The sequence below is a fragment of the Peromyscus eremicus genome, chromosome 18 (genome assembly GCF_949786415.1).
Source record: "Peromyscus eremicus chromosome 18, PerEre_H2_v1, whole genome shotgun sequence".
NCBI classification, from domain to species: domain Eukaryota; kingdom Metazoa; phylum Chordata; class Mammalia; order Rodentia; family Cricetidae; genus Peromyscus; species Peromyscus eremicus.
In genome coordinates, this window is record NC_081434.1 from 40,198,701 (window position 1) to 40,225,818 (window position 27,118).

Consider the following 27,118-nt stretch of genomic DNA (forward strand, 5'->3'; position numbering starts at 1 on the left):
GCCGCCTCCAAGCAGCCAGAGGCGCGGACGGCCAGCGCCGGGAGGCTCCGGGACGCGAGCCGGCGATCCCTGTGTCTGAGCCAGCGGCCTCGCGACCCGAGCGCCGGCCTCCGAGGGGCGGGGCCTGGGCGGAGTCGGAGGCGAGGCCTGGGAATGTGGGGGCGGGGCCTAGACGGGAGCGGGAGGCGGGCGGGGTCAGAGGCGGGGCTTGGGGCCGCGGGGTGGGTGGGGCCTGGGGCGGAGTCAGGGGCGGGGCCTGGCTGGACTGAGTAAGGAATGCGGCCTATAGAGACTGAGTGGGACCGTCCTTGATCGATTAGGGGCGGAGTCAGGGGCGTGGCCTGAGGGGAAACAGCGGGAGGAGGGGCAGGGAAACGGGGATGGGGGGCGGGCTAATCAGAGGCCGGGTCAGGGGCGGACCTGGGGAAATGGGGTGGGACCGGGGCTGGGTTAAGTCCGAGGCGGAGAAGCCTTGGAGAAACGAGGTGGGGCGGGGCCTTAAGTGCCCGGTCTGCTGCGGTCACTTCCTGACCCCGCGAGGCGTGGGGGTGGCGGGGGAGTGGTACTTGAGGCCACATGGACTGGGGGGATTCGTCTCCGACCCTGTCGCCGCCCGCAGGACTCCGCGCTACCTTCCTCTTGCCCTCCGTGGCGGCCCCCGATTGTGGTGGCTCTGACAGTGTACTCCCTACACACCCCTGCCCTGGTCCCAGCCTCTGGAAGGTGACTTCACTCCGTGTCAATGGCTTCTGCGGGTATCTCCTGGATCTCAGGTGCCCGTCTGAGACGGTCCTGAAGCCCATCCAAACCTGCCCTTTAAAGGGTAGCTGGGCCGAGGTCCCACACAAGGTCTAAAATCGCCTGCGAGATCCCACCCCCTGAAGATTCTAATAGGTATAAAGCACACTCACATTTTCCTTTCGCTGCACTGCCTCTGGAAAGCTGGATTCCCACCTCCAGAGAGGTCCTCTGGACATGATTATCAGGCTCCCGCCCACGCTCACAGCACGCTGAGTGCCTGCTCAGCTCACCTGCTAACTGCACTTGTTCCATGCCTTGTAGCTCCACTAAAAGCCCAATAAACGGCAGCCGCCCCACCGGGCGCCATTTCTGTGTGCGCTGAGTCAGACCGGACTCCTGGAGGACTATCATCCACCCATGACCTGCCCGAGAAGCACTGGGCCCCAAGGAATTCCCAAACTACCCAATGGTGACCGCTGAGTGGGAGGTAAATTAGGGGGAATAGCTGGCGCATGTGAAATAGGTGGGGTACAGTCGTGGTTCTTAAATTGTGGGCTGGAAGGGTCAACTGCTTCGTGTAAGAAGATGACACCTAAGCTAGTTCCTGACTGATAATAAAAACCATCAGCGGAAGATGTCCAGTGTATTTTATCTCATACAATTTTCTCAACTATCTTGAAAGGTAAGCACCGTGTCTCTAATTTTATACCTAATGAAACTGGGGCACAGCAGAGGTAAAGTCACACAGCTGAGTCCCCTCTTCTGTGAGTTTCCTAGGAATAATTTTGTTGAGTGGTAGGGATAAGGGTAGCTGGAAAGTAATCCTTAACTATTACAGGTTAATGTTTTACCAATCACTGATAAAACGGAGGATAATAAAATGTTCAAATAGATATAGTATCAAATTCATGGGCTCTGATACATAAAGCTTACTTTACGACTTGAGAGCATTTCAATTCCTATTTTTTCTTAATATATTAATAAAAAGTTTTGGTAATAACAATCATCAATTTGCTTAGATGAAAATTTTTTAAACTCAAAATAGATAAACTCTAGCAATGTAAAAATAAAGTTAAAATTGATAAGATTCCAGAGAGAGAGAGAGAGAGAGAGAGAGAGAGAGAGAGAGAGCAAGCCAGGCGGATCTTTGTGAGTTCGGGGCCAGCCTGGTCTACAGAGAGAGATCCAGGAAAAAAAAAAAAAAAAAAGAATATAGGACTATGGGATCAAGATTGTTCTGCTTCCCATAGAAATGTGGATCACTTAAAAACCTGCTCTTTTTAACTAAAATCAGACATAACATTATAAGGGACTAAGAATCCCCAGACCTGGATAATGACCACTCCTAAGTGTTTAAAAGAAAATATCCAATGAAAGAATCCAAAATAGATGCTAGGGGAATAGCTTAAAGAGCTTCCTGTCACACACAAGGACCGCCATAAAAAGCCAGGCGTGACAGCCTGTCCCTGTGACCTCATCATCCCTGACGCTCACTGACTAGCCAGTCTAGTAGAACCAGTGAGCTCTAGGTTCAGTGAGACCTTATCTCAAAAAACAAGGGGGGCTGGGAGGTGGTGGTGCATGCCTTTAATCCCAGCACTTGGGAGGCAGAGGCAGGAGAATCTCTGAGTTCAAGGCCAGCCTGGTCTACAGAGTGATTTCCAGGACAGCCAGGGCTGTTACATAGAGAAAAAATAAAAAATAAGGGGGAAAGCGATTGAGGAAAACATCAACATTGACCTCTGGCCTACACACAAACATGTACACACATGTCCCACAAACACGCATACACATAAAACTTCAAAAAGACTGAGAAAAACTTAAATACAAAAGAGCCCAAAGTGGTTTTTATTCATTATCGGTTTCATCTGAGATCCTCAACCATTTTGTTTCTACTTGAGATCTTCTTGGGAAAACAGATTTCTGGGGAGTAAAGCTGTGCTGTGGGGTGTGAAAGAGCCATTTTTCTGACACAAGCTCGGACATGGATTGCCAGGGGTCGTTTGCACTCAGAGGTGCTCTCGGGGGCCGACGGTAAATCGCGGTGACTAGTCCGTCTCCACGCTCACATTTAGCAGAAAAAACTCTTTGCTTTGAAAGTTTGACTAAGCCATTCTTTTCACCCACAGACAATGTCTTGACAGGATAGTTCTTTTTCCTTGGAGTTTGCTTTCTTGGACCGTTCCATATTTGGGTCTTTTCCCCAGCAGACAGAATTGGAATCAAAGTCTTCCTCCCTTTGCCAGGAAAACATTTTGGTTTATCTGAAACCGGAGGAGGCATTGGCTCTGTGCTTTTAGCTCGCTGCAACTTACTTACATTCATACACATTGCAGTGTTCACCGTGTCCGAACTCTGAGCGCTGCAGAAGTTTAATTTAGACAAGTTTTCCCATAATAGAAAGCCATTCTTAGAACCTTCAGAGTGCAGCTGGCTCATGCCTTGAGGCCAAAACCTCCTGCCTCGGAACCTCTGGATTTCCCTTAGAAGGCTGCAAAAGACCAGAACGTGTCAAGTGGCTGTGTGTTCACACAGGTAATCACAAGGTCTACTTTCTGAGACAGGCAACAGAAACTCACTGCAGTATTCCCTGGATGGAAGCGTGGGAAGACCCCAGGTGAGTGGACCTTAAATCAAGTGACCTGTACAGATAGCTGACGGCCTCCATCATGGCGTGATGGCAGACGTCACCTGACAACAGTTGGCCTGCTGGAGAGAAGGAGGGGAAAGGAATATTAGAATTCTTAATTACCAACTTTATACACTTCAAAGAAACTAGAGAGCGTTTATTACACCGTCTGTCGTAATATCCCGCCCAAAGCATTTCACTTGCGTCTTATGTGAAGAAACAGATACAAATGAGAGGATGCTGGGCCTGGAAAGAAGGGGCAGAAGCTGACTTACACTCTTTAGAAATGAAGATGTTGATGTTATGAGAGGAGGAAGAGACAGAAAAAGGAAGATGAGACCAGGTCAATGCCTTAAGTTAAAGAGACAGTAAGCACAGCTTGAGCCCCTCAGGAGAGAGCTTGCCCAGCATGCACCAGGCCCTGCATTCCGTTGTACACAAACGCGCGCACACACACACACACACACTAAGCATTTGACAGCTGCGGTTCTAGATAGTTCTAGAGTAGAAAAACAACTTCCTTGTGGCTTAAAGAGTTTCGTTTCTCTCGGGTCAGGTGACACAGGTGGCATTTGAAACCATGCACAACATGCTTCCTTGATTACAAATGCACTGTAAAGCTGGTGCCGGGAGGACACTGACCTGGCCGTGTGATAGAGACTGCTGGGGAGGTGAGGGCTGTGAGCACGGACGTACACCCAGGAGCCTGTGCTCATTACAAGGCACCTGGCTGTAGTCGCCATCTGTCTGTAGTCCAGTAAGAGCTGCGTGCCGTCATTTGCTTTCTTTACCATTTAGTCTTTCTCACAGTACCATATACCTGTGGCTCACACGTGAAGGTGTACCCAAGTGTGAAGGAGAAAGCGCCCCCCTCCCTCCCTCCCTCCCTCCCGTACCTCTGTAAGGGGTGCCATGGGCTTCCAGTGCATGTCCATTCCACGCCTCTCGTAGACATGGTCTGGTTGGTGGTAGAACACCCCAGCCTGACCCTGACCACTGCACTGGCCCTGAATGACCGATGCACTGGCCCTGACCACTGCACTGGCCCCTCACTCTGGACTGTAACGAACATCATTAACTCCTACTTGCATTCATTCTCCCCGCGGCTCTCTACCCTAAGCCATGCCGCCTGCTGCTTTCTCTGTAAGTTTTGGGGGGCTATCTGCTTAGCCATCTGCAGCTCTGTCCTTGCTTTTGAGTTTTCCCATGATGCCCTATGATGTTTCAGCCTCCCTCTCAAGAACAGTAGCATGCCCATTACTCAGTGTGATGCCGAGTTCCAGGGATTTTTAACTGGCCTCAAAAGGAAAAAATGGAGAAACACAAAACATCCCATGGAGCTGGTAAGGTAGGACCCACTGGGAGATGCTCTGGTTACCCATCTCCAGATTTTGCAGACACTGTTCATTCTCCAAGGAGCTCTTCGGTTGGTGATACAGAGGTAAATTTTCACAGGCACAGCTTTGCTGCTTCATGGCCTGCTGCCCAGGCTTCTTCCAAGCCAACGCCTGACCCCCAGGGCCTTCCTCTGGGACCCAAGGCAGACCCATAGCTATAGTTTTGACCTTGGTGTCCTTTGACACAACCTGATCCTCTCTTTCTGTCAGCAGGTAACTTCCAGGATCAGGATCCTTGCCTTGGACTAGCCCCAGACCTTTCTCTGGAGCTGGTATCAGCTCTGGGTTAGCTTCATCAGTCCTCTTGACCCAGGGAGAAGACAACCATCCCTGCGAATGTGAATTACTGAGGAATTTCTGGGCCTTCTCCCACAGCCAACTTTTGCTCTGGGTGGGGAGAGAACCTAACACCTAGTTGCTTGTTTCTGCTGGTGTTTTTATCTCATTAAATCCTTAGAATAGTCCTATGGGCAGACATTATTATCCCCTTCTGGACAGTGAAAAAAAATTGAGGCAGTGATGTCCACAAGCTCAGAAAATAGTGCTGCTGAGAATCTCAGTCACCACGATTCCAGACATAACTCCACAAGCAAGAAAGAGGACACTCTTCTCCATGTTGCATGTATTCCTTAGGAGAGTCAAAATCATCGTCATCAAGCCGGAGAGATGGCTCGGTGGGGAAAGACACTTGACCCCAAGCTTGATGGAGGTGGAGAAGTGGCTCCTGGGAGTTGCCCTCTGACCCCCACAGACCCAAGGCACACCCACTCACACAAATAAATAAAATACTTTTAATTTTTGGTTTTTCGAGACAGGGTTTTTGTGTGTAGCCCTGGAACTCTCTCTGTAGACCAGGCTGGCCTCAAACTCACAGAGATCTGCCTGCCTCTGCCTCCCAAGTACTGTATTAAAGACATGGGCCACCATCACTCTTGTATAATATTGCAGGACCAGCCTTAATATTATACATCCCAGGGGCTCAGGAGAGAGAACTACTAACGGTGAGGACTATTTTCAGGAAATAGAATCTCAGCACACCAAGCTCTATAGTCCACTTGCTTTAATTCCTCTGGCATAATATCCTTTATACACAGCTTCAGTTCTGTTCTCATGCCTAGCTCCTATCTTGCCTTATTTCTCTCTATACTTATCTATTGCTCCCTCTAAGTTCTATCTTAATTCTCTCATCTTAATTCTGCCTCATCTAGGTCCTTTTCAGCTTGTTCTTACCCAGCTAGTACTTCCCCATCTGGCTCTTCCTCATCTTCCATCTCGTTCCTCTAGTACTCTCTTCTAGCCCTTCAATCTAGTTCTTCCCCATCTCAGTTTGTTCCTCTCAAGTTCTTACCTGTCTAGTTCTTCCATTATTTGCAACCCCAAAGGGAAGTGACCAATCGGGAAATGAATTAACTAAAGGCTAAATTCGGGTAATATCTAAGAAGAGGGATCTTATGTGCTCAACTATTAAACTCTCAAATGTGATTAGTAGAAAATGTTAAGAATCTATAAGTTGCTAGGTCAATGGGAGAAAATAAAACTGTCTTTTTTTCCTGTGGCTCCTATCTGTCCAAGCTATCTGGCATTTTTCTGCAGGGTGGGGGAAAGTGTGCTCAGTCGCTAGGCAACCTGTGTACAGCTAGATGCCTCTGGTGATAGTTAAAGGGAGATCTGGAACTGGAGGTAAGGTTTGGGAAAGGAGGAAGTAAGGCTTAATTGGCACATCCGCCAGGCCTTCTCAGACAGGTAGCCTGGATGCTTAAGTCTGTTCTTAGAGAGTACAGAGGTATCTCTGATAAGGTACTTTCCTCCATCTGGGGATGGACCTGGCCGGATGCTGCCAATGATGATAATTACAGGGAGGCTTGAACTGGGTTTCCGGCTGAGCATAGCTGTCAGCACAGAAAGTTATCTAAATATTCCTAGAAGTGGTTAGGTAAGGAGTTAAAGGTCTATAAAGTTAGTAAGGATGTAAGAAAGAAGGGTCTGAGCTAAATTGTGTAAAGCTATTACTTAATGTTCACCTGACCTAGGCAGTGTCTCCTTGTGGAATTTATCTTAAATCAGGAGACTTGCATATGGACTGTTATTACTGCTAGTCCTTGAAAGTGGCCAAGGGAGATATCTGATTCCAGAGAAAGCCTTTCCTGAGGTTGTTCTCCAAATACCTGGAATGTGTATGTCCAGAGAGTGATCAGTCCACACTGTTAGCCCTTCTTAGGGAAAAGTCAATTGGGAAAACTATGAAGGCACACATGATTTTCATAACAGAATACAGCTGATATATAACAAGCCAAGTAACACCAAAAACTCCTTGGAATTTGGCTTCCCCTGGAGGAAATCCTTGATCCCTCCAGGTAGTGACTTTGCCATAACCAGCTGAGTTCTTATGATATATTCCTGCGGCCTGCAGCACATCACCGGGCCAATAAATAGTTTTTTAAAAACTTGTAATATCACTAGGAAGGAATCCACCTGTGTGGTACATCTGGGAGGAGACCCTTACCAGGTCCTTCACTTCCTCTACAAAACCCAGGACACACTAAGTGTCTGCAGCTAGTTCTTCTCCACAGCCAGGCTTCTGTTCCCAGCCAGCTAGGTGCTAGCATGAGCCAGAGTCAGGCAGGTTCATTACTCTAAGTAATTTGGTTAAGTACCAAGTAACAGATGAGACTTGGGATGAAAAGGAATTGCTTCCTATGAAAACTAGACTAGATGCTTTAGAAAGATTCACTCCCATGAGATGCTAAAACAACTAACTCGTTGTTTCCAAGTATGAGCAGGCAAGACCACCGTAGAGACAGGACATCAGGTGGCAGTCTCAGGATCTGTCACAGAGACTGAAGCACACTTGCCTCACTCTTCAGAAACCCAAACTAGAATTTGTGGGCCATGTATTTCAAGAAAAAAATGACATCCACTTCTAATCCAAGAGTCCACTCTTAAAGGTGGAGAGAGACTCTATGAAGCATTTAAAAAATTGGGGTTTTTAAATGGTGGACATTTATACCTAAGTCAAAACGAAAATGTAAGGTTTGTCTGGGTTACTAACTTTGGATCAAAGGATCAACTTCTGTCAGCAGAGGGTTCTGGCTGAGGTGAGAATTTTGAAATCAAATGACAGAAAGAGACTGCCTCTCCCTGCTGAGAGTCACCCGCTGGCACAATTAATTTCCTCCTTCTGAACTTGACCCAGAGGGTTGACATTTCCTCTTAAAGAGAAGCCCAGTGAGAGGGAGGTCGCATTGTGTTCATCTGTCATTCTCCATCCAAAATAAACTGCTCAGTGCAGAGCACTCAGCTTACACAATGGGAAAGGAAAGGCACATTTCTATTCTTTCCTCCCACTCAATAGCGAGTTTACAGCATTTATCAAAGAGCTATGAGATTGCGCCTGCCAGAGAGAGCTCAGAACATAGATCACAGAAGGCCTCACGTCATAGTTGGCAATCCTGCTGAAATCTCTGGGATCTACAGCTTTGTTATGCTAAGGCTTGCACTTGAAACTGGAGCTAGGAAGGCTTAATGAACAAAAGAGATTCAATTTAGTTATAAGTGCCTCACAAAAGTGATCTCAGGTGGAAGATGAAGGACCCACCACCTTCCTACAGATGCAACATCTTAACATTTAAACCTTACTATTATTGTCTCATGCAAAAAAAAATCGTGATTATAAAATAAACCTTAATTATCAAAACTTACTGGAAGCCCCTCTTTTCATATCCCGTTGAAAACTAAACTGTATTCAACTTGTTCGCCTACTGTAATCATAAAATTAGAAGGAAGATGCCAAGACACTCAAGCTGGCAATTATCATTGTTAATACACAATCTAAAACAATCTAGAATGTCAGCTAAGGAGAACTGCTTTCAGTGGGGGAGAGAAGGGTTGATTTGTTTCCTTCCGTGTTGTTAGCTAGGAGCAGCACCATCATCTCGATGGGATAACCCAGGGCACACCGTGTAAAGGACATACCCTGCTTTACCCATGGCGCCTCACTCAGCCAGCATGCTGACAGAGTGAATGCCAAGTGCCCTGCCCCTGGGGATTCTCAGTCTGTTTGAGAAGTCAAAAATGCACACAGTGGGAACAAGAATGATGGGGAAGGGTCCTTGAGCTCCGTGGTGGTGCTGACCCAAAGTCTAATTTAGGACTATTACATTGGCAATCTCAGTGAACGATTTGCCAGGGAATGACTCTTCCTAACACTTCCTGCCCTGGCTTCCCAGGAATATGATCTGTCAGACCCTTCTCTGGTGCCCCTCCCCGACTGCTGCCGAACACCAGCCATAGGGACCTTTTCAGTTCCATCCAGCCTCAAACATTCCGTCCCACTCCTGGACTCTGCTTACTGAACAACTTCTCATCCTGCACCTTCTGTTCCAGCAACACTTCCTGGGATACTTCCCCTGCCTGGCTCATCCAGTGGAGGAAGCCTGGTCCCCTGGTACACTCGGACTTTCCCGGAATAGTACTCTCCTGGCTGTACTTAAGGTGTGATATGTCACTACAGCATTGTGTCAGCTGGGTCTCCAAGCAGCACTGCACAATTTAAACAACTGTGTACTTAGTTGTGTGACAGCCTTCTTCCATAGGTGAGCTCAGCTGAAGGCACAGCTGGTCTTGTCTGTCTTGTGCTTTGCTATCTCCCCAGCAACGAAAACAAAGGTTGACATGTGAAAGGCACAGTAAATATTTGTTGAATGAATTATTAATAATAACCAAACAATTTAAATAACTGCCTGATAAGAATGTAAGAAGTAATTAACATACAAATCCCTTTAATAACCATACTTGCGCTACATTTTCATTTTTCAGGCAGGCTGATCTCAACTAAGGAACTGAGGATGTCCTTGAACTTCAGATTACAAGTGTACCCAAACACGCTGAGTTTATTCAGGGCTGGGGATGGGACCGGAGCTTCTAATATGCTACACCCCTGGTCCCATGCTTGCTTTTCTAAAGAGAGAAGGGGAATCAGCATTAGCTAAGGTTTTTTCTCCCTCCTGTGTGAGCTTGCTCAACAAATGCCATGTTGGTAAAGAGAAACCAAGTCTCTTCCTGTTAGAAAAAGGTATAGACGGGCTGGAGAGATGGCTCAGAGGTTGAGAGCACTGGCTGCTCTTCCAGAGGTCCTGAGTTCAATTCCCAGCAACCACATGGTGGCTCACAGCCATTTGTAATGAGATCTAGTGCCCTCTTCTGGCCTGCAGGCATACATGCTGTATACATAAGTAAATAAATTTAAAAAAAAAGAAAAAAGAAAAAGAAAAAGGTATAGACAATAATAGCAATAATAATAATAACAAACATATAAATACTTAACTTTAGGTAGTAAGGAACTATGTTAAGCATTAAGTAACGCTTATTAAAAGAATACAAAATGTGTAGGAAGGTTTAAAAAAAGGCAAGGGTTAAGTCATATAAGATGGACAGGGACTTCTTCCCTAGGACATTGTTGGACAATCCTATAAAAACGACCAAATGAGATTATATTTCTCTTTTAAAATGTCAATTAGATGCTGATATCTGGTGGTGATATCATCTCAAGTTTGGTCCACATTGTCCCCAACTGGACATGCAGCTGGGACCTGGGCAGGGGCCTCACCACACTGTCCTCTCCACTGGACACACAGCTGAGACCTGGGCAGAGACATCAGCACACTGTCCCCTCCACCGGACACACAGCTGGTGCCTGGGCAGTCATCAGCACACTGTCCTCCACTGGACACACAGCTGGAACCTGGACAGAGGCATCAGCACCCTGTCCTCTCCACTGGACACACAGCTGGGACCTGGACAGAAGCATCAGCACACTGTCCCTCACTGGACACACAGCTGGGACCTGGGCAGAGGCATCAGCACACTGTCCCTCACTGGACACACAGCTGGGACCTGGGCAGAGGCATCAGCACACTGTCCCTCACTGGACACACAGCTGGGACCTGGACAGAGGCATCAGCACACTGTCCTCTCCACTGGACACACAGCTGGGACCTGGAGAGAGGCATCAGCACACTGTCCCTCACTGGACACACAGCTGGTGCCTGGAGAGAGACATCAGCACACTGTCCCCTCCACTGGACACACAGCTGGGACCTGGACAGAGACATCAGCACACTGTCCCTCACTGGACACACAGCTGGTGCCTGGACAGAGGCATCAGCACACTGTCCCCTCCACTGGACACACAGCTGGGACCTGGACAGAGACATCAGCACACTGTCCTCTCCACTGGACACACATCTGGTACCTGGACAGAGACATCAGCACACTGTCCCTCACTGGACACACAGCTGGGACCTGGACAGAGACATCAGCACACTGTCCTCTCCACTGGACACACAGCTGGTGCCTGGACAGAGGCATCAGCACACTGTCCCTCACTGGACACACAGCTGGGACCTGGACAGAGACATCAGCACACTGTCCTCTCCACTGGACACACAGCTGGGACCTGGACAGAGACATCAGCACACTGTCCTCTCCACTGGACACACAGCTGGGACCTGGAGAGAGACATCAGCACACTGTCCTCTCCACTGGACACACAGCTGGGACCTGGGCAGAGGCATCACCACACTGTCCTCTCCACTGGACACACAGCTGGGACCTGGACAGAGACATCAGCACACTGTCCCTCACTGGACACACAGCTGGTGCCTGGACAGAGACATCAGCACACTGTCCTCTCCACTGGACACACATCTGGTACCTGGGCAGAGGCATCAGCACACTGTCCTCTCCACTGGACACACATCTGGTACCTGGGCAGAGACATCAGCACACTGTCCCTCACTGGACACACATCTGGTACCTGGGCAGAGGCATCAGCACACTGTCCCCTCCACCGGACACACATCTGGTGCCTGGAGAGAGACATCAGCACACTGTCCCTCACTGGACACACAGCTGGTGCCTGGACAGAGACATCAGCACACTGTCCTCTCCACTGGACACACAGCTGGTTCCTGGGCAGAGGCATCAGTTGCTGCTAAGGCACTGCCTAGGACAGTTACTTGAACCGACCTCTCCTACCAAGTTTCCTGTTGTTTGCTCCTTACACAGAAGTCTCATCTAACAAGCATCTGACTTCACAGTTAAACTTTGATCTGTAAACACAGCTCACATTGATCAAGACACAGAGGAAATCATTTCCCTGACATCGCCCTTCCACAGGGTTTTCGTACGAAGGTTCTGGTACTAGTCCAGCCAGCTGCACACTTATGCTTCACCTTATTAAACAGGACTTACGGTAATCATAATGTCAAAGGATTTTCCTCATTAGCTTTGTCTCTTAATGTTCCCCACAAGGTTCGCTCAGGGGACCCGATGGTCGACCTCTGAACTTACACTGGCTAAGAAAAGCGTCTCAAGCTCTTAAGCCATCGATCTTCCTGTAGCTGTGACAAAGCTGCCGGGAGTTCTCTGGACAGTTTCTTGCCTACCCTTCTCTTCTCACAAGGGCAAAACTGCCCCGACCGCTTCCCAAGGCCAGGAGGAGTTAGAGCACAACTAACAGCCTGGTTCTGTGTGACACAGAGGCGGCCTGGCCCACACAGCACACTCCAAGGACGTGTGCTGTCCTCACAGGGCTCCCTCGTGTCCTGAATCTCTGCCACCAGTTAGGTTTGGTGACAGCCCCCTAAATCAACCCTCCTCCGAGGCACTCTCCCCATCACTACTTTTGTAGCTCAAAACATCTAGTCTGTGCCCTAAAACTCCTAATGGCTTTTAGGGGGACCTCTGAGAAGGGGGAGGAGGAAGGAGGAGTTAGAATCACTGGTGGGCAGAGAGACAGGAAAGGAGCCAAGACTAGGTAAAGGATGGCGAAGTTCCAAGATGGCTGGTTTCTTCCTCCTCCTCCTCCTCACCCAAGACAAAAGCCTGATAGCTTAAAAAAAAAAGTCCTTATTGCCCTGTTCTTCTACCAACAGGGCCCCTGCTGAGGAACTGGCTACTCTACACTCCTCAAGTTCCAGGCCAAACCAGAACATGTTACACAATAATTGGGGGCCAATCAGTCAGCCTATCTTTCTTCAAACTGAACAAGCCTAAATTAGGGGAGGAATGCTGTGGAATAATGCTTTTGTACACTGGTCTAATAAAACACTGATTGGCCAGTAGCCAGGCAGGAAGTATAAGTGGAATAAGCAGACAAGAATAATTCTGGGAAGAGAAAGGCTGAGTCAGGAGACACCAGCCTGCCATCCAGGGAGCAGCATGTTACGGCACACAGGTAAAGTCACAGAAAACATGGTGACATATGGACTAACAGAAATGGGCTGAGTTTAAGTGTAAGAGCTAGTCAGTGATAGGCCTGACCTAATGGCCAAGCAGTTTTAATTAATATAAGTCTCTATGTGTTTATTTGGGCCCAAGTGGCTGCAGGACTGGTGGGTGAGAGAGATTTTTCCTGACCATGGGCCAGGTGGGACACAGGAAAAGTTCAGCTACAGAGGAAGACCCTTCAGAGACATTAAAAATGTTGCCCAGCCCTAAGAGAGAGGCCCCTCTACTTTGCTATATGTCCCTGGGTGCCTGCCATAGGAGTGTGTTCCCTCACCCCTAATAGCCTTTCTTCAATCGCTGGGAGAAAGAAAAAGAAGTTGGATCACAGCACATTGAACACAGGCTGCAAACCTGAGCCATTTTGTATAGACTTATTTCAGGAGTCATAAAACTCTGCCCTTGACACTGTTACAGATGCCGACTTTCTGAAGTAAATGGATGTCATTTATTCCTGCTATAAGCTAGAGACCCAAACTGTCACAGAACAGACTATGTGGAGAAATTAGAGCAGACATACCAATTCCTTTTCCAAATACTTTTTCTATTTTTTGCATCTGCATTTTCTGGTCTTAGATAAAACACTGCACAAACCTCAGCCTGAAAGGCTTTATCAGAAAATAGAAAAAAACTGTTTGTTCAAGCACATACACATACACCCCTAAATCCATCCACTGAAAACATTCTTTTGCTGCTCAGACAGATATTTTTGGCTTTTTTTTTTTCTCTTCAGCAAGTGACCAAGCTGATGCAATCATTTTTTACTGAAAAAAAATCCACAAAGAATGAAAAATGGCATGGGAAATAATCTTTTTCTTTGCAGGGTTAGAGATAGAAGGTGGGTTCTTCTGAAGGCAAAGCAAGGACTACAATCCTAGCCTCTAGGTTTCATTCGCTTTTTATTTTTGAGAAAAACTCTCACAATACATCTTACACTGTCTGTGAACTCTCAGTCTTCCTGTTACCTTCTTGAAAATGCTTGGGATTACAGGAGTACACCACCATCCCCGGCTGGGATTACAGGAGTGCACCACCGTCCCCGGCCGGGATTACAGGAGTGCACCACTGTCCCCGGCTGGGATTACGGAGTACACCACCATCCATGACTGGGAATACAGGAGTACACCACCATCTCTGGCTGGGATGATAGAAAGTGCACCACCATCCCCGGCTAGAGAAGAACATTAAAAGATTTATGAATGGAAGGGAACTAGATTACAACAAAATCTGAAGTTTCTGGGCCAGTGGACAGCTTGGTAGGTGTGGTGGTTTGAATGAGAATGGCCCCCACAGGCTCAAACATGTGAAGACCTGGGCCAGTTCTTAGAACTGTCTGGTAGAGTCAGGAGATGTGTCATTGGAGGTGGGCTTTGAGATTTCAAAAGCCCACCCCAGGCCCCCTCTCTCTCTCTGCCTCCAACTGAGACTCAGATGTAAGCTCTTAGCTGCAGCTCCTGTACCACACCTCCTCATCTGCTGCCACGCTTCCCACCATGCTGGTCATGGACTCACCCTGTGAAACCGTAAGCAAGCCTCTAATCAAATGCCTCCTTTTGTAAACTTCCTCAGTCTCTTTACAGCAATAGAAAAATAGCGAAGCTGGTGAGTAAAGGCACTTGCTGCCACATCTGAATTCAATCCTCTGAACCCACATGATGGAAGGAAAGAATAACTCCTGCAATTTGTCCTCTGACCTCTACATGCATGCCTGCATACACGCACGCGCACACACGCACACACACATATACACACACTAAATAAATGTAATTTTAAAATTCATTTTAAAAAAGCAAGTATATAGAGCAGGAGTTGCTTCAATGAAGCCACTTTTAAAATAAGCAAAGCATGCAGATGAAGCAGGGAAACGTTGCCCTTTCATGAACAGATGGGAGCAATTACCTAGTTTACACAAGGTATCGCTGAGGCTGATGCTCAGCTGCTTCCTGACAAGCTTGCAGGTGGCCACAGTGTCTGAATTCTCTTTGATTTTTATTACTTGTTTATAATATTCAGTTACTTGCTTCTTTTGTGATCTAGAAAACAGAAATTCAATTAAAGCTTTGCATTGAAGAAATATGGCATACATTCATTCAACAAACATTCTCTAAATGCTGGTCTTAGGATCGGGGCGCAAAGGAGAGTAAGTGAATATCAGACTCTCACAGTTAGTTTAGAGGGTGGAAAATGAAGCCAGATCCATCGATGTAACAGTGTGCGCCTTTTTTTTTTTTTTTTTATAGACAGAGTCTCAGGCATCAAAACTCCATATATAGCCAAGGATGACCTTGAACACCTGCCCCCTGTCCTGGGCTCTGGGACTGTAGCATGTACCATTTCACAGAGTGGAGATTTGCTGGGGAGTGAACCAAAGCCTTAGTACATGTTAGGCAGGCATTCTCCCAACTTAGACTCATCCTCAGCCCCTGTTGTTGTTGTATTATACTATTGTTATTGTATTTTTATTATTATTATTATTATTATTATTATTACTATTATTATTATTGTAGTGCTGGGTATCAAAGCCAGGGCCTCTGTGGTAGTTTGATGAGAATAGCCCCCATAGGTTCACATGTCTGAATACTTGGTCCCCAGTTGGTGGAACTGTTTGAGAAGGATTAGGAGGTGTGGCCTTGCTGGAGGAGGTGTGTCACTGAGGGCGGCTTTGAGGTTTCAAAATGCTGGAACCATCCTCCTACTCTCGGATTGAGATGTGAGCTGTCAACTGTTCCCGCTGCCGTGCCACCATGGACTCCACCCTCTGGAACTCTAAGCCCAACTAAAGACTTTCTTCTACACATTGCCTTGGCCATGCTGTTCTGTCACAGCTCATCCTCAACCCCTTGAACATGAGCTATACCCCCAGCCCAGGGCTTTGGGCTGTAACGTTGAAAAACCTTCAAGAAGATGGGAGGCTCACACTGACTGCGCCTGGGTGGACGCTGGAGGCTGCACTGAAGTGGCCACAGAGGGCAGTCAGACCAGAGTCAAGCCCTCTGATATGTGCTTACCGCTTCCCTCACCAAACAGCAAGACGGTAGGTAGGTAAGCTCCTGTCCAACCTCACAGTCACTCAGCAATAGAAAGGAAGCCAGAGTGCAGCAGTGAGACACAGCCCACACCTCCCCTCCAGTTCCTCCCTCATCGGTCAGAAAGGACACGGTGGGCTGATTTAAACTCAGGGACTACAGATTACTGTTAGGCCTCAGAGAAACCCAGCCCAGACGGCTAAGGTGCCTATTAACATATCAAAGCCGACTCTAGCCGCCAGCTTGTCCCAACATCTCCCAGCATGGCAAGTACCTGTTACAGAGTCCTGGCTCCTCTGCTTCCCACCCCGCCCCTACCCTACACCTTCCCAGCCCCTGAGCGTCCCTTCCCTTCCCCAGCTCCTCTTCCCTGCATAGCCTCGGCCTTTTTGACTACGTGCTCTCCTGGCTTCTATCTTGGTCTGCCATTTTTGGCTCCTGGTCCCCTCTCTTTTGCCCTCTCTCCTCTCTTCTTCCTCTCTCAACACCCCTCCACCACCCACCCACCCCCGGAACCCCCGGCCTGATTCAGTCAGCCGGCCATGTTCAGGAAAAACTCTTCCAGATGCCTCTGGCTGTTCTCTCCCTCATATCTACACTAAAACCTCCTCAGCTGTACCTAGGAGCGGCCATGTCCTCATTTTCAGTTACCAGTAGGCACTCATCTACTGATGGAGAAGAGGGAACTGTCTTAGAGAAAGTGGAAGACTGGGGTGGAAAAAGGACACCAGAACACAGGAGGAGAGGACAGGGGAACTCCGAACCCAAGAAACAGTAACTTCACAACTGAACGAGCATCCCCGGATGTTCAGTCAGCGGACTCCCCTATGAAAGAGCAATGCTGAGCCCAGGAAGTCTGCCATTGGCTCTCAGGCTTCACAAAGAAACTCCTTCCACACTAGCCTGCAGCAGGGGGGGGGGGGGGGGGGACGGACGGACGGACGGACAGTCAGATCTGGCCACGCTCACAGCAGGGTCCTGTGATCTCTACGACCCTCTTCTGCACCTGGATATGTGAGGAGCTGAGGACAGAGCCACATCTCAAAGGCTGCTCGAGGCAGGGGGGGGTGAGTATGACCTAAGGCATGGCTGACTTTGGCCTTGATCACACAGCCCCACAGAACAGCAGCCAGGGCCTAGGCCTGCACAGAAGCCCTTAGCAAAGCATGCTCACTCACAAGTCCTGTCAGGAACACTGGGGAGCACTCGCAGTGAGCGCACTGGACCCCCTGTGTCCTTACCTGCTGCCAAAGCTGCCACTCTGTGGGCCCAGAGTTTTCAGAATGCCTTGTAGCAGGTCCCCTGACAAACTGGGCAGGACAGAGCCCTCAGGAAGGGCACATCCCCACTAGGGACAAAGAAGCAAGATGCCCCTGATAGGTCAGTGCACACCCCAGACACTAGAGAAATGGGAGAGGGACCCATTTCTTGAAATAATCCATAGAAACTTACTTTTCATTATCTTCTAGTAAAAAAAATAGCAAATCCGCTAAAAATTCCATAATTTCTCCAACTAGTATGTTTTTATCACCAAACAGACGTCTTCTGATATGTAAACACTCTTGAAACTTCAGTCTTGCAACAGGCACATTTCCCGCAGCCAACCTAAGAAAGAAACACAAGCCTGTGGCTGACCAGGATGGAGAATGCTTAACAGTAAATGGTCCACATTCACTGGGCTAGCGACAATTCTCAACAATCTTATGAAAATCCTTTCTCTTATATAGATATCTATCCAGAAAGATATGTGTAAATTGGGGAATCAAGAACCTCAAAAACACTCAGAAGTATGTGTCTGTGTGTGTGCGAGCACACACGTACATGTGCATGAGCACACTCACCGCCTTCAGGAGCGGGCAGTGCTAGGGATTCAACCCCAAACCTTTTACATGCTAGTACTTGCTCTAGCACTGAGCTACATCTGCCTGTCCTCAGAAATACCTTTATAAAGAAACCAGAATAGCCAGGCATAGTGGAACATGACTATAATCCCAGCATTTGAAAGGTTAAGACAGGAGGATCATGAGTTCAAGGCCAGCCTAAGCTACATGGTGTATTTCAGGCCACCCTGGGCTATCTGGCAAGATTTTTGACTCAAAAAAAAAAAATCCAAATAAGAAAGAAACTAGAACACTTCTCAACCTCAGCACTACAGTGTTGTGGGATATTTGTACACTGTGTAAAGATGGATTGCTGTGATTGGTGTAATAAAAAGCTGAATGGCCAATAGCTAGGCAGGAGATATAGGCAGGCATTCCGGGGACAGAGAGGAGTCTGGGAAAAGAAAGGACACCAGGAGATGCAGAGTAAGCAGGATGTACAGGAGGAGAGGTAACAGCCACAAGCCAAGTGGCAGAATGTAGATTAATATAAATGGGTTAAGTTATAAGAACTAGTTAGGGGGCTGGAGAGATGGCTCAGAGGTTAAGAGCACTGGCAGCTCTTCCAGAGGTCCTGAGTTCAATTCCCAGCAACCACATGGTGGCTCACAACCATCAATAATGAGATCTGGTGCCCTCTTCTGGGGTGCAGGAATATATGCAGACAGAACATTGTATACATAATAAATAAATCTTAAAAAAAAAAAAGAACTAGTTAGAAACAGGCCTAAGCTATAGGTCAAGCTTTCATAATTAATAAGAAGTCTCCATGTCAATATTTGGGAGCTGGTTGTACAGAGAAAGATTTGTTACACTATATATTTCTTTGGGGAGGGTAATTTCATGTAGATCTGCCCTTCACATTGTCGGCTGCATTCCTGGCCTCCACCTCTAGATGGCAATAAAAATCTTCCTGCCAGTGATGTTAACCAGAAAGTGGTACAGCTCTTGCCAAAAGTGCCTTGAGAAGAGCCCCAGACCAGCCATGGCTGAGGCCTGCTATGCTGGAAGATAAACATGCCAATGCTCAGCGTCCAACCAAATTTAGATTTAGATGATAGCTGTGGTAGCAGGTACCGATCAAATATAAATATAAATATGTATTGTTGAGACAGGGTCTCATGTTAGCTTAAATTGGTTTTGAACTTCCTACGAAGCTGAGGACAACCTTGAATTCCTCATTCCTCCCGTCTCTGCCTCCCAAGTGCAGGGATTACAGGCATGCATCATTGTGCCCAACTTACACTGTTCTGGGAAATGAACCTGAGACTTCATGTACACAAGGCAAGCACTCTACCAGTTGAGCTGCATCCTCAGACCCTAAGCATATTAATGAAAAGAACAGGAGCTAATACAGAAAGCAAGAAGAACAAAGAAAAATGTCATGCTTACATGAGAACACCTTCAGTATATTTCATGGTAGCTTGATCGCGGGGGCTATCAGTCACTAACTTGGAGATTTCAGTAGCATAATCCAAAATGTGGCTTTCTTTTAAGAATTTCTCAGATGCTGATTTTACCAGGTTATTCATCACTTTGACTACAGGGCATAAATGTTGGCAAAGAATATAATGCTTAAAGGTTTTGTTTATCCACAGAAGAGTCAAATTGTCAACAGGCCTAGCATTTAATACCATTTCTTCATCATGCCAAGAACCAGGGTTCTTCCGGACAAATCAGTCACTGACCTACACATACTAGGGTTTGTTTCCATACAAAGTGTCTGTACGTATGCAGCAGTCAAAGGACCAAGGAACAAAGACAACAGTGTGAACCTGAAGAGTAGATCTGTGTGGAGGTACAAGACAGACTGAGAGAGAGAGAGAGACAGAGAGAGAGAGACAGAGACAGACAGAGACAGAGACAGAGAGACAGAGACAGAGACAGAGAGACAGAGACAGACAGAGACAGAGAGGCAGACAGAGAGAGAGACAGAGAGACACAGAGAGAGAGACACACACAGAGAGAGACAGAGAGAGACACACACACACAGAGAGACAGAGAGAGAGACACACACACAGAGAGACAGAGAGAAACAGAGAGAGAGACAGAGAGAGATAGAGAGAGAGGCAGAGACAGAGAGAGAGAGAGAGAGAGAGAGAGAGAGAGAGAACATGAGAAGTCAGAGGATGCCTTTAAGTTTCATTTCTCAGGTACCATACACACTTTTTTGTTTGTTTTTTGTGACAGGGTCTCTCCGTGGCCTGGAACTCACTAACAGGTGAGGCTGGCTGGCCAGAGAGCCTTGGGGATTCAACCATCTCTGCTTCTTCAGCACTGGGGTCACAAGCATGTGCCACCATGTCCACCTTTTTATACGGGTTCTGCCTTGGCCTCCTGAGTGCTGGGACTAGAGAGATGCACCTTCACGGTTGGCAGTGGGTAGTTTTCTTTAGCATCACCCGGCCCTTCCCCTCCCTGGGGTTGCTCTCTGAACTGCAAGGAGTGGAGTGGCCTCCGTAGGTGTCGCCTACCTTTCTGCCTCATTAATTCCTGGCTGGTTTTCAAGTCACTGAGCGTAAACCGCAGCAGATTTGACCACGCTTTCTGAAAATACGTGAGTCCTTTCTCAGTCATCCCGATTTCAAGATATAATTCTCCAATGGCATTCTGGGCTTTGAGGAGCATTTCTGTCATGGATGGGCTCTATACACAATGACAAAGGGAACCACTCCTGAAAACAGAGATTGCTGACAGTGACAGCTACAGCACCCACCCATCACTTCTCAGGGAGATTTAAATGTTTATCAGATGAACTGCTATGATGAAATCTTTAGTAGCAGACACGTAAAAATAAGAATCCACTTTGGACGTTTTCACCGATTATTAGTTAATGGTAACACGCCAATGCCTAATGTGTGTCAAGTATTCCAGGAAAGGGTGATCCAGGTGATCCCGCATGCATGAGTGGCTGGGAATGCTGCTTGAATTCAGTGGGACCAGAGAGTTCATTGCTTCATATCTGACACCTTTATAATGTAAATTCTGATTACTACCTGTAAGGAAGAAGATGTCATGGCCCATTATAGATTGAGATATGCTCAGAACTCATCAGAGTCACAGTTAAGCAGGAGGCCTGGCTAGGCCCCTCTCCCCATCTTGTCTCAGAATTCTAAAGCTTGGAAAGTTACAAGTGTCCCTCACTATGTGACTAAGCCCATAAGATAAGGAGACAAGCTCCAAATGATTCATTAGATAAGGCTGTGTGCCCTAAACCAAGGAGATGAACTGAGAAAGGGAGCAAGCCCAGAGGACAATATGCCATATATGTGCAGGTACCCATGGAGGCCAGAAAAGGGTGTCAGATCCCCTAGAACTAGAGTTACAGGTGGCTGTGAGCCACAAGACATGGGTGCTGGGAACCAAACCCTAGTCCCCTGAAAGAGCAGCAAGCACTCTTAACCACTCAGCCGTTTCTCCAGCCCCTCCATTTAAAAGGTAATTTTATTGTCAGGCATAGCGGCACATGCCTCTATTCCCAGCACTTGGGAGGCAGAGACAGGCAGATCTCTGCAAATCCAAGGCTGGTCTGCTTTACAGAGTGAGTTCCAGGATAGCCAGGACTACAGAGAGAGACCTTGTCTCAAAAACAACAACCCCCAAAAAACTGTATTACATTTGTTTGTGTCTGCGTCTGTGTGTGTATGTGTGTGTGTGTGTGTATGTGTGTGTGTGCATGCATGCGTGTACACCATGATGTACATGGGTGGTCAGAGGACAGCTTGCATTGAAGGAGACAGCTCTCTGTTGTGAAAGATTAGTTATAGATGTGTTACATTCATTTGTGCTATGGAATATTTGTTTAATGAAGCAGAGATGTGTTGCATTCTTCATGTTGCATTTGTTTAACTCGGTTACTTTGCCTGTCTAAAACACCTGATTGGTCTACTAAAGAGCTAAATAGCCAATAACAAGGCAGGAGAAAGGATAGGCAGGGCTGGCAGGCAGAGAGAATAAACAGGAGGAGAAATCTGGGAGGAGAGGACAAGGAGCAAGAAAAGAAGGGGCCAGCCACACAGCCACACAGCCAGACACAGAATAAGAAAGAGAGAAAGATATACAGAAATACAGAAAGATAAAAGCCCAGAGTCAAAAGTTAGATGGGATAATTTAAGTTATGAAAAGCTGACTAGAAACAAGTCAAGCTAAGGCCAGGCATTCATAAGAAAGAATAAGACTCCATATGTTTATTTGGGAACTAGGAGGCGGACCCTCAAAGAGCCAAAAGAGTAGAAAGAGTTAAAAATAAAAACGTACATTTTGGCACTCAATGTAGGATTATCTATCCACAGGGCTTGAGAAAGCTCAAAGTTTAAACAAAACAAAACAAAACAAAACATGGACACAGCTCCCTTAAGAAGTTCTGCCATAAGCAGAGCACTTAGACAGGCTTGTTCACGCTCAATAGAAACAAAAAACTAAGTTAAAAAACCCTGCCACAGTGCAGGACTCTGGCACTCCAGAGCTGGGGGTTGAATGCAGCTCCAAGTCAAACAAATCTCTGACTGGACCTCAAGCTTTAGGCTTGGATCTCACCAGTGAAAAGCATGTGGAGCCAATCAATAGAGCCATTTGGAGGACCCAGCTGTAGCTTAGCAGTTTAAAGTTTGCTCACACGGTCAAAAAAGACTAGAGATATGCAGTAAAGACAGATCCAGACAGAAAAAAAAACCTCTAAACAGTTCCAGTGTGTTTTACAATGTGCATAGGCTTAAGAAAGAAAGAAAATGGGTATGGACAGTCATAGAAAGAAATAAATAGCTTAAAAATAATAAAGTCTTTAAAGAGAGAAGTAAAATAAAAAAGAAGAAGAAGCCACATAGAGATGGGAAATACACAGTGAGTCTGGGTCCTGTATGCTGCTGTGTTGATCTTGAATTTTTTGATTGTTGACAAGCAAACAACAGCTGCTGAGGGATTGAAAGAGGGACTGCTGAAATAAACCAGCCTATATGCTTTAGGAACGCCTTAACTTTAAAATGGAAGTCAAAAACCGTATTTGTAAAATGGAACTTAAAAGATGCATTGCTTTGGAGAAGAGGTTTTGCTTTTGTTCCCACATGAGACAAAAGGCTGTGGATTCCTTCAGGATTGATATGCATCAGGTCTGATCAGGGGAGACCTCCTGAATCTTGATAGGTGATATCTATCAATAAAGGTTATAGCTGGTCTTCCCAGCACTTGGCCATTATCTCAGTTTTTCTCAGGGACCCCTAAAGATGCCTTTGCCCACAGACAATAGGAAGCAGTCTGGAGAACATGATGCCCACATTCCCAAGAGATGGGGTGGGTAGTATTTGGTTATTTGGTGGGTTATGGATGTTTGTTATCATTTAGGAGAATATAGAAATATAGGATAAAAAGACAACTATTAATCTCAGGTATTTTGCATTGGCATGGATTTTGGTATATTGATACAAATTTAAAGTTATTTTTGTTTTGCTGTATATATGTTTCTACTTTTGTTTGGGGTATTGTAGTTAAGCAGCTCATTTAAGATACAATGTATAATTAAGAAATAAGGTTAGTAGTTAATCTATAATAAACTTGTAGTCACATTAGGTATGTTTTCAAGGTTAAACAGGTATATTTTAGACAGATAGATGATTTTCAAACACTTCAAAGACCTACAAAATATGGCATTTAAAATGTTTTGTTAAGATGGGGCTTTTCATGACAATAAGACACATCTTTTCCTGGCAAAACCAATTTACTTCATAAAAAGATGACAGATGGGCATCAAAGAAACGCCATATGAAGTTTGCTTTCAATATGGCAAGGCTAGCCATTTGGGCAAGAAAGTACTTTTCCTTGACTGCTGCCAGTATGCTGTATAAACTGGACATGCAGGACCCACAGGAAAGTGACTGCTGAACTTTGCCAAAACAAGGCAGGACAGTCCTTCAGGGTTCCTGCTTCATAGAAGAGTCTGCCAGATACTCTGGGCTTATAGGCCCAGATGGATGCCACAATGTTTCAGAGGAACTTAGGGTGACTGTCCAGGCAGCCAGAAGTCTCTGTTATTAGGTAATATTACATCCTTCTGGGGTCTTTGATGGAGTTAAAGGCTAAATAATTAGAGTTATAGTTTTCCTTAGTTATGATAGAAAGTAAAATAGGTATAAAACTTAGGAATCACTAAGATAAGATAATGAAGTATTTTTTCTGAATTTGCTAAATACAAATGGACTGAATATTGTAAATGTAATTCTTACTTGATAACCGTTTTTGTTGTATATAGTTTTACTATGCTAAAGTTAAAACCTTTCATTTTTATTTAGACAGAAAGGGGGAAATGTGGAAGATTAGTTCTAGATATGTTACACTTATATATGCTGCAGAATATTTATTTAATGATACAAAGATGTGTTGCATTCCTTTAATTCTGTGAAGCTATGTAACTTTGGCTGTCTAAAACACCTGATTGGTCTAATAAAGAGCTAGATGTCCAATAGCAAGGCAGGAGAAAGGATAGGCAGGGCTGGCAGGCAGAGAGAATAAAAAAATTGGAGGAGAAATCTGGGAAGAAGAGATCGAGGAGCAAGAAAAAAAAGGGCCATCCACACAGCCACAGAGCCAGACACAGAAAAGGAAGGAAAGAAAAGATATACAGAAATAGAGAAAGGTAAAAGCCCAGAGGCAAAGGGTAGACAGGATAATTTAAGTTAAGAAAAGCTGACTAGAAACAAGCCAAGCTAAGGCCAAGCTTTCATAAGAAAGAATAAGATTCCATGTGTTTATTTGGGAGCTAGGTGGCGGACCCTCAAAGAGCCAAAAGAGTGAAAAAGAGTACAAACAAACAAACAAACAAAAAACCCTACAGTGTTCCCCTTCCATCATGTGAGTCCCAGGAATTGAACTCAGGTCAGTAGGCTTGGCTGCAAGAGCCTTTACCCACTGAGCCCTCTCACCAGCCACAGCCTCTTCTTCCAAATTTCAAATTAACAGTGTTTTCACAGACTGGAGAGATGGCTCAGAGGTTAAGAGCACCGGCAGCTTTTCCAGAGGTCCTGAGTTCAGTTGCTAGCAACCACATGGTGGCTCACAATCATCCACAATGAGATCTGGTGCCTCCTCTGGCATGCAGGCATACATACAGGTAGAACACTATATGCATAATAAGTAAATAATTTTTTTTTTTCGAAACAGGGTTTCTCCATGTAGTTTTGGTGCCTGTCCTGGATCTTGCTCTGTAGACCAGGCTGGCCTCGAACTCACAGAGATCTGCCTGGCTTTGCCTCCTGAGTGCTGGGATAAAAGGCGTGTGCCACCACAGCCCAGCAATAAGTAAATAAATCTTTTTAAAAAAAAAAACCCACTCATTTCCTCTCTCATGCCTACCCTGAATGAAGACAAGCCTAAGCTCCTTCCACGGGACCTGCCTCTAGCCTCAGTCTGCACGTCGGTCCCACAGCACGGCCTCCTCAGAGCCTGCTGCACAACCTGTCCCTCTACCAGGCTCACTTCCTGCCCCCATAAACACACCTAACCTGGGTCAAATGACCTGAGCCTCCCACTCTCCAGGCTGTCTATCTTTCTCCTTTTACCGAGAAGCTTCTCAAACAGGCTCCCATGTGTGCATCTTCCCCACTTCATTCTTAAAACTCACCTCTTGACTTCCTGCACGCCAGTCCCTCACGAGCCCTTGCCTTCTCAGGGTTATCACAGACAGACACCACTTACCAGACCAGAGGCCTGTTGTCACTTTACGGTGACATTACATTCAGAAGTAAACTTTTCATTACATTCAGTAAAGCCAAAGGTTCATGGTTCAGAAAAAAAAAATCAAGAAATAATCAATCAGACTTCTCCCAGGTCTTCATGAAAGTGGCAAACAAGTTTTAGGTGACTATAATTCCATTCCCTCCCACAGAAACACCTATCTGCAGCTGTCATTCCCTAATGACTCCTGTTTATTGGAGCTTGGTGTTGTTGGTGTACAGCTGAGGTGTGGGTTATAGTCTCCTCTCTGGTGAACAAGCCCTCTGACTCTCCCCTTCTTGGATAGTAAGTCATAAAGTCATGAAGGAACAAAGGTCAATGGTATATGAAAGACACCAAGGGGGAAGAGCTTGAAGGATTTCATTCTTTACCTGTAGTAACATTTCCTCGACACTCAAGAATAGCCTTTCTGCATCATTGATCTTGCCCATGAGCTTCAGGAAACTCCCAACAAAGAGTATCATCCTGCATTTATCAGCGGCAGTAACCTGGGAGAGGCTGCATTCCAGGACTGGAACAGGAAGAAAGCAGACAGGCCTGAAGGACACTGGGAAGGAACAGACTGCCTGGCCTGCTCCTGCTTCAGGACTCCACAGCTGTATATCTCATTCCTTTTGTGTGTGTGTGGGGGGGGGGGGGGGATCGGTTGTTTTCTTTGTTTTTGTTTGTGACAAGTTCTCTTGGATTTTTGGAGATAATGCCTCACTCTGTAGCCCAGGTTAGCCTTGAAATCTCAATCCCCTACCTTTGCCTCCAAAGTGCTGGGACTGTAGACACATACCATCATATCTGGCTTCAACTTCTTGTTCAAGACACCAGCAGATTTTATTACAAATATTGGCAAATACTTTAAATGACACCATAAAAGTCTATAATGATATTTTACAACCTTGTATAAATGTTAAAATCTAAAGAGCTAAACAATTATACAGCTCTGTTGTAACTTGAATGTAATTGGCCCCATAAGCTCATTGGGAGGTGTGGCTTCATTGAAGTAGGTATGGCCTTTTTGGAGGAAGTGTCTTTGTGGGGGCAGGCTTTGAGGTTTCATGCTCAAGATACTATGCAGTGTGTAAGTCCCCTTCCTGTTGCCTTCTGATCAAGATGTAGCCAGCACCATGTCTGCCTGCATGCCACCATGTCCCACCATGATGATAATGGACTGAACCTCTGAAACTGTAAGCAAGCCACCACAATTAGATGTTTTCCTTATAAGAGTTGTCATGGTCATGGTGTCTCTTCACAGCAATAGACACCCCAACTAAGACAAGTTCAATCCATGTATAATTTGTGTTTTGGAATGATTTTTTTCAGGAAAAAAGAAAAAAAGTTAATGTTTCTTTCTCTTTTTTTGGTTTTTTTTTTTTTTTTTTTTTTTTTTGGTTTTTTGAGACAGGGTTTCTCTATGTAGCTTTGGAGCCTGTCCTGGAACTCACT

The 27,118-nt window shown here is 46.2% G+C and overlaps 1 protein-coding gene across 3 annotated transcripts in view; it reads right to left on the reverse strand.

Annotated features, from left to right (window-relative positions):
* Window positions 1-2,561: 2,561 nt before the first annotated feature.
* Window positions 2,562-27,118, reverse strand: part of LOC131895267 (tetratricopeptide repeat protein 41-like) — a 61,515-nt gene continuing 36,958 nt past the window's right edge. For 2 of the 3 annotated variants that reach the window (XM_059245696.1, XM_059245695.1), the window contains exons 10-16: window positions 26,053-26,192; window positions 20,434-20,605; window positions 19,352-19,499; window positions 17,532-17,684; window positions 14,953-15,086; window positions 3,321-3,450; window positions 2,562-3,232 (exon numbers count right to left, since the gene is read on the reverse strand). In XM_059245696.1, coding sequence (XP_059101679.1) covers window positions 2,590-3,232; window positions 3,321-3,450; window positions 14,953-15,086; window positions 17,532-17,684; window positions 19,352-19,499; window positions 20,434-20,605; window positions 26,053-26,192 — 1,520 coding nt within the window. In that variant the 3' untranslated portion in view covers window positions 2,562-2,589. The remainder of the gene's footprint in view (window positions 3,233-3,320; window positions 3,451-14,952; window positions 15,087-17,531; window positions 17,685-19,351; window positions 19,500-20,433; window positions 20,606-26,052; window positions 26,193-27,118) is intronic. The other variant, XM_059245697.1, reaches the window with a different exon arrangement.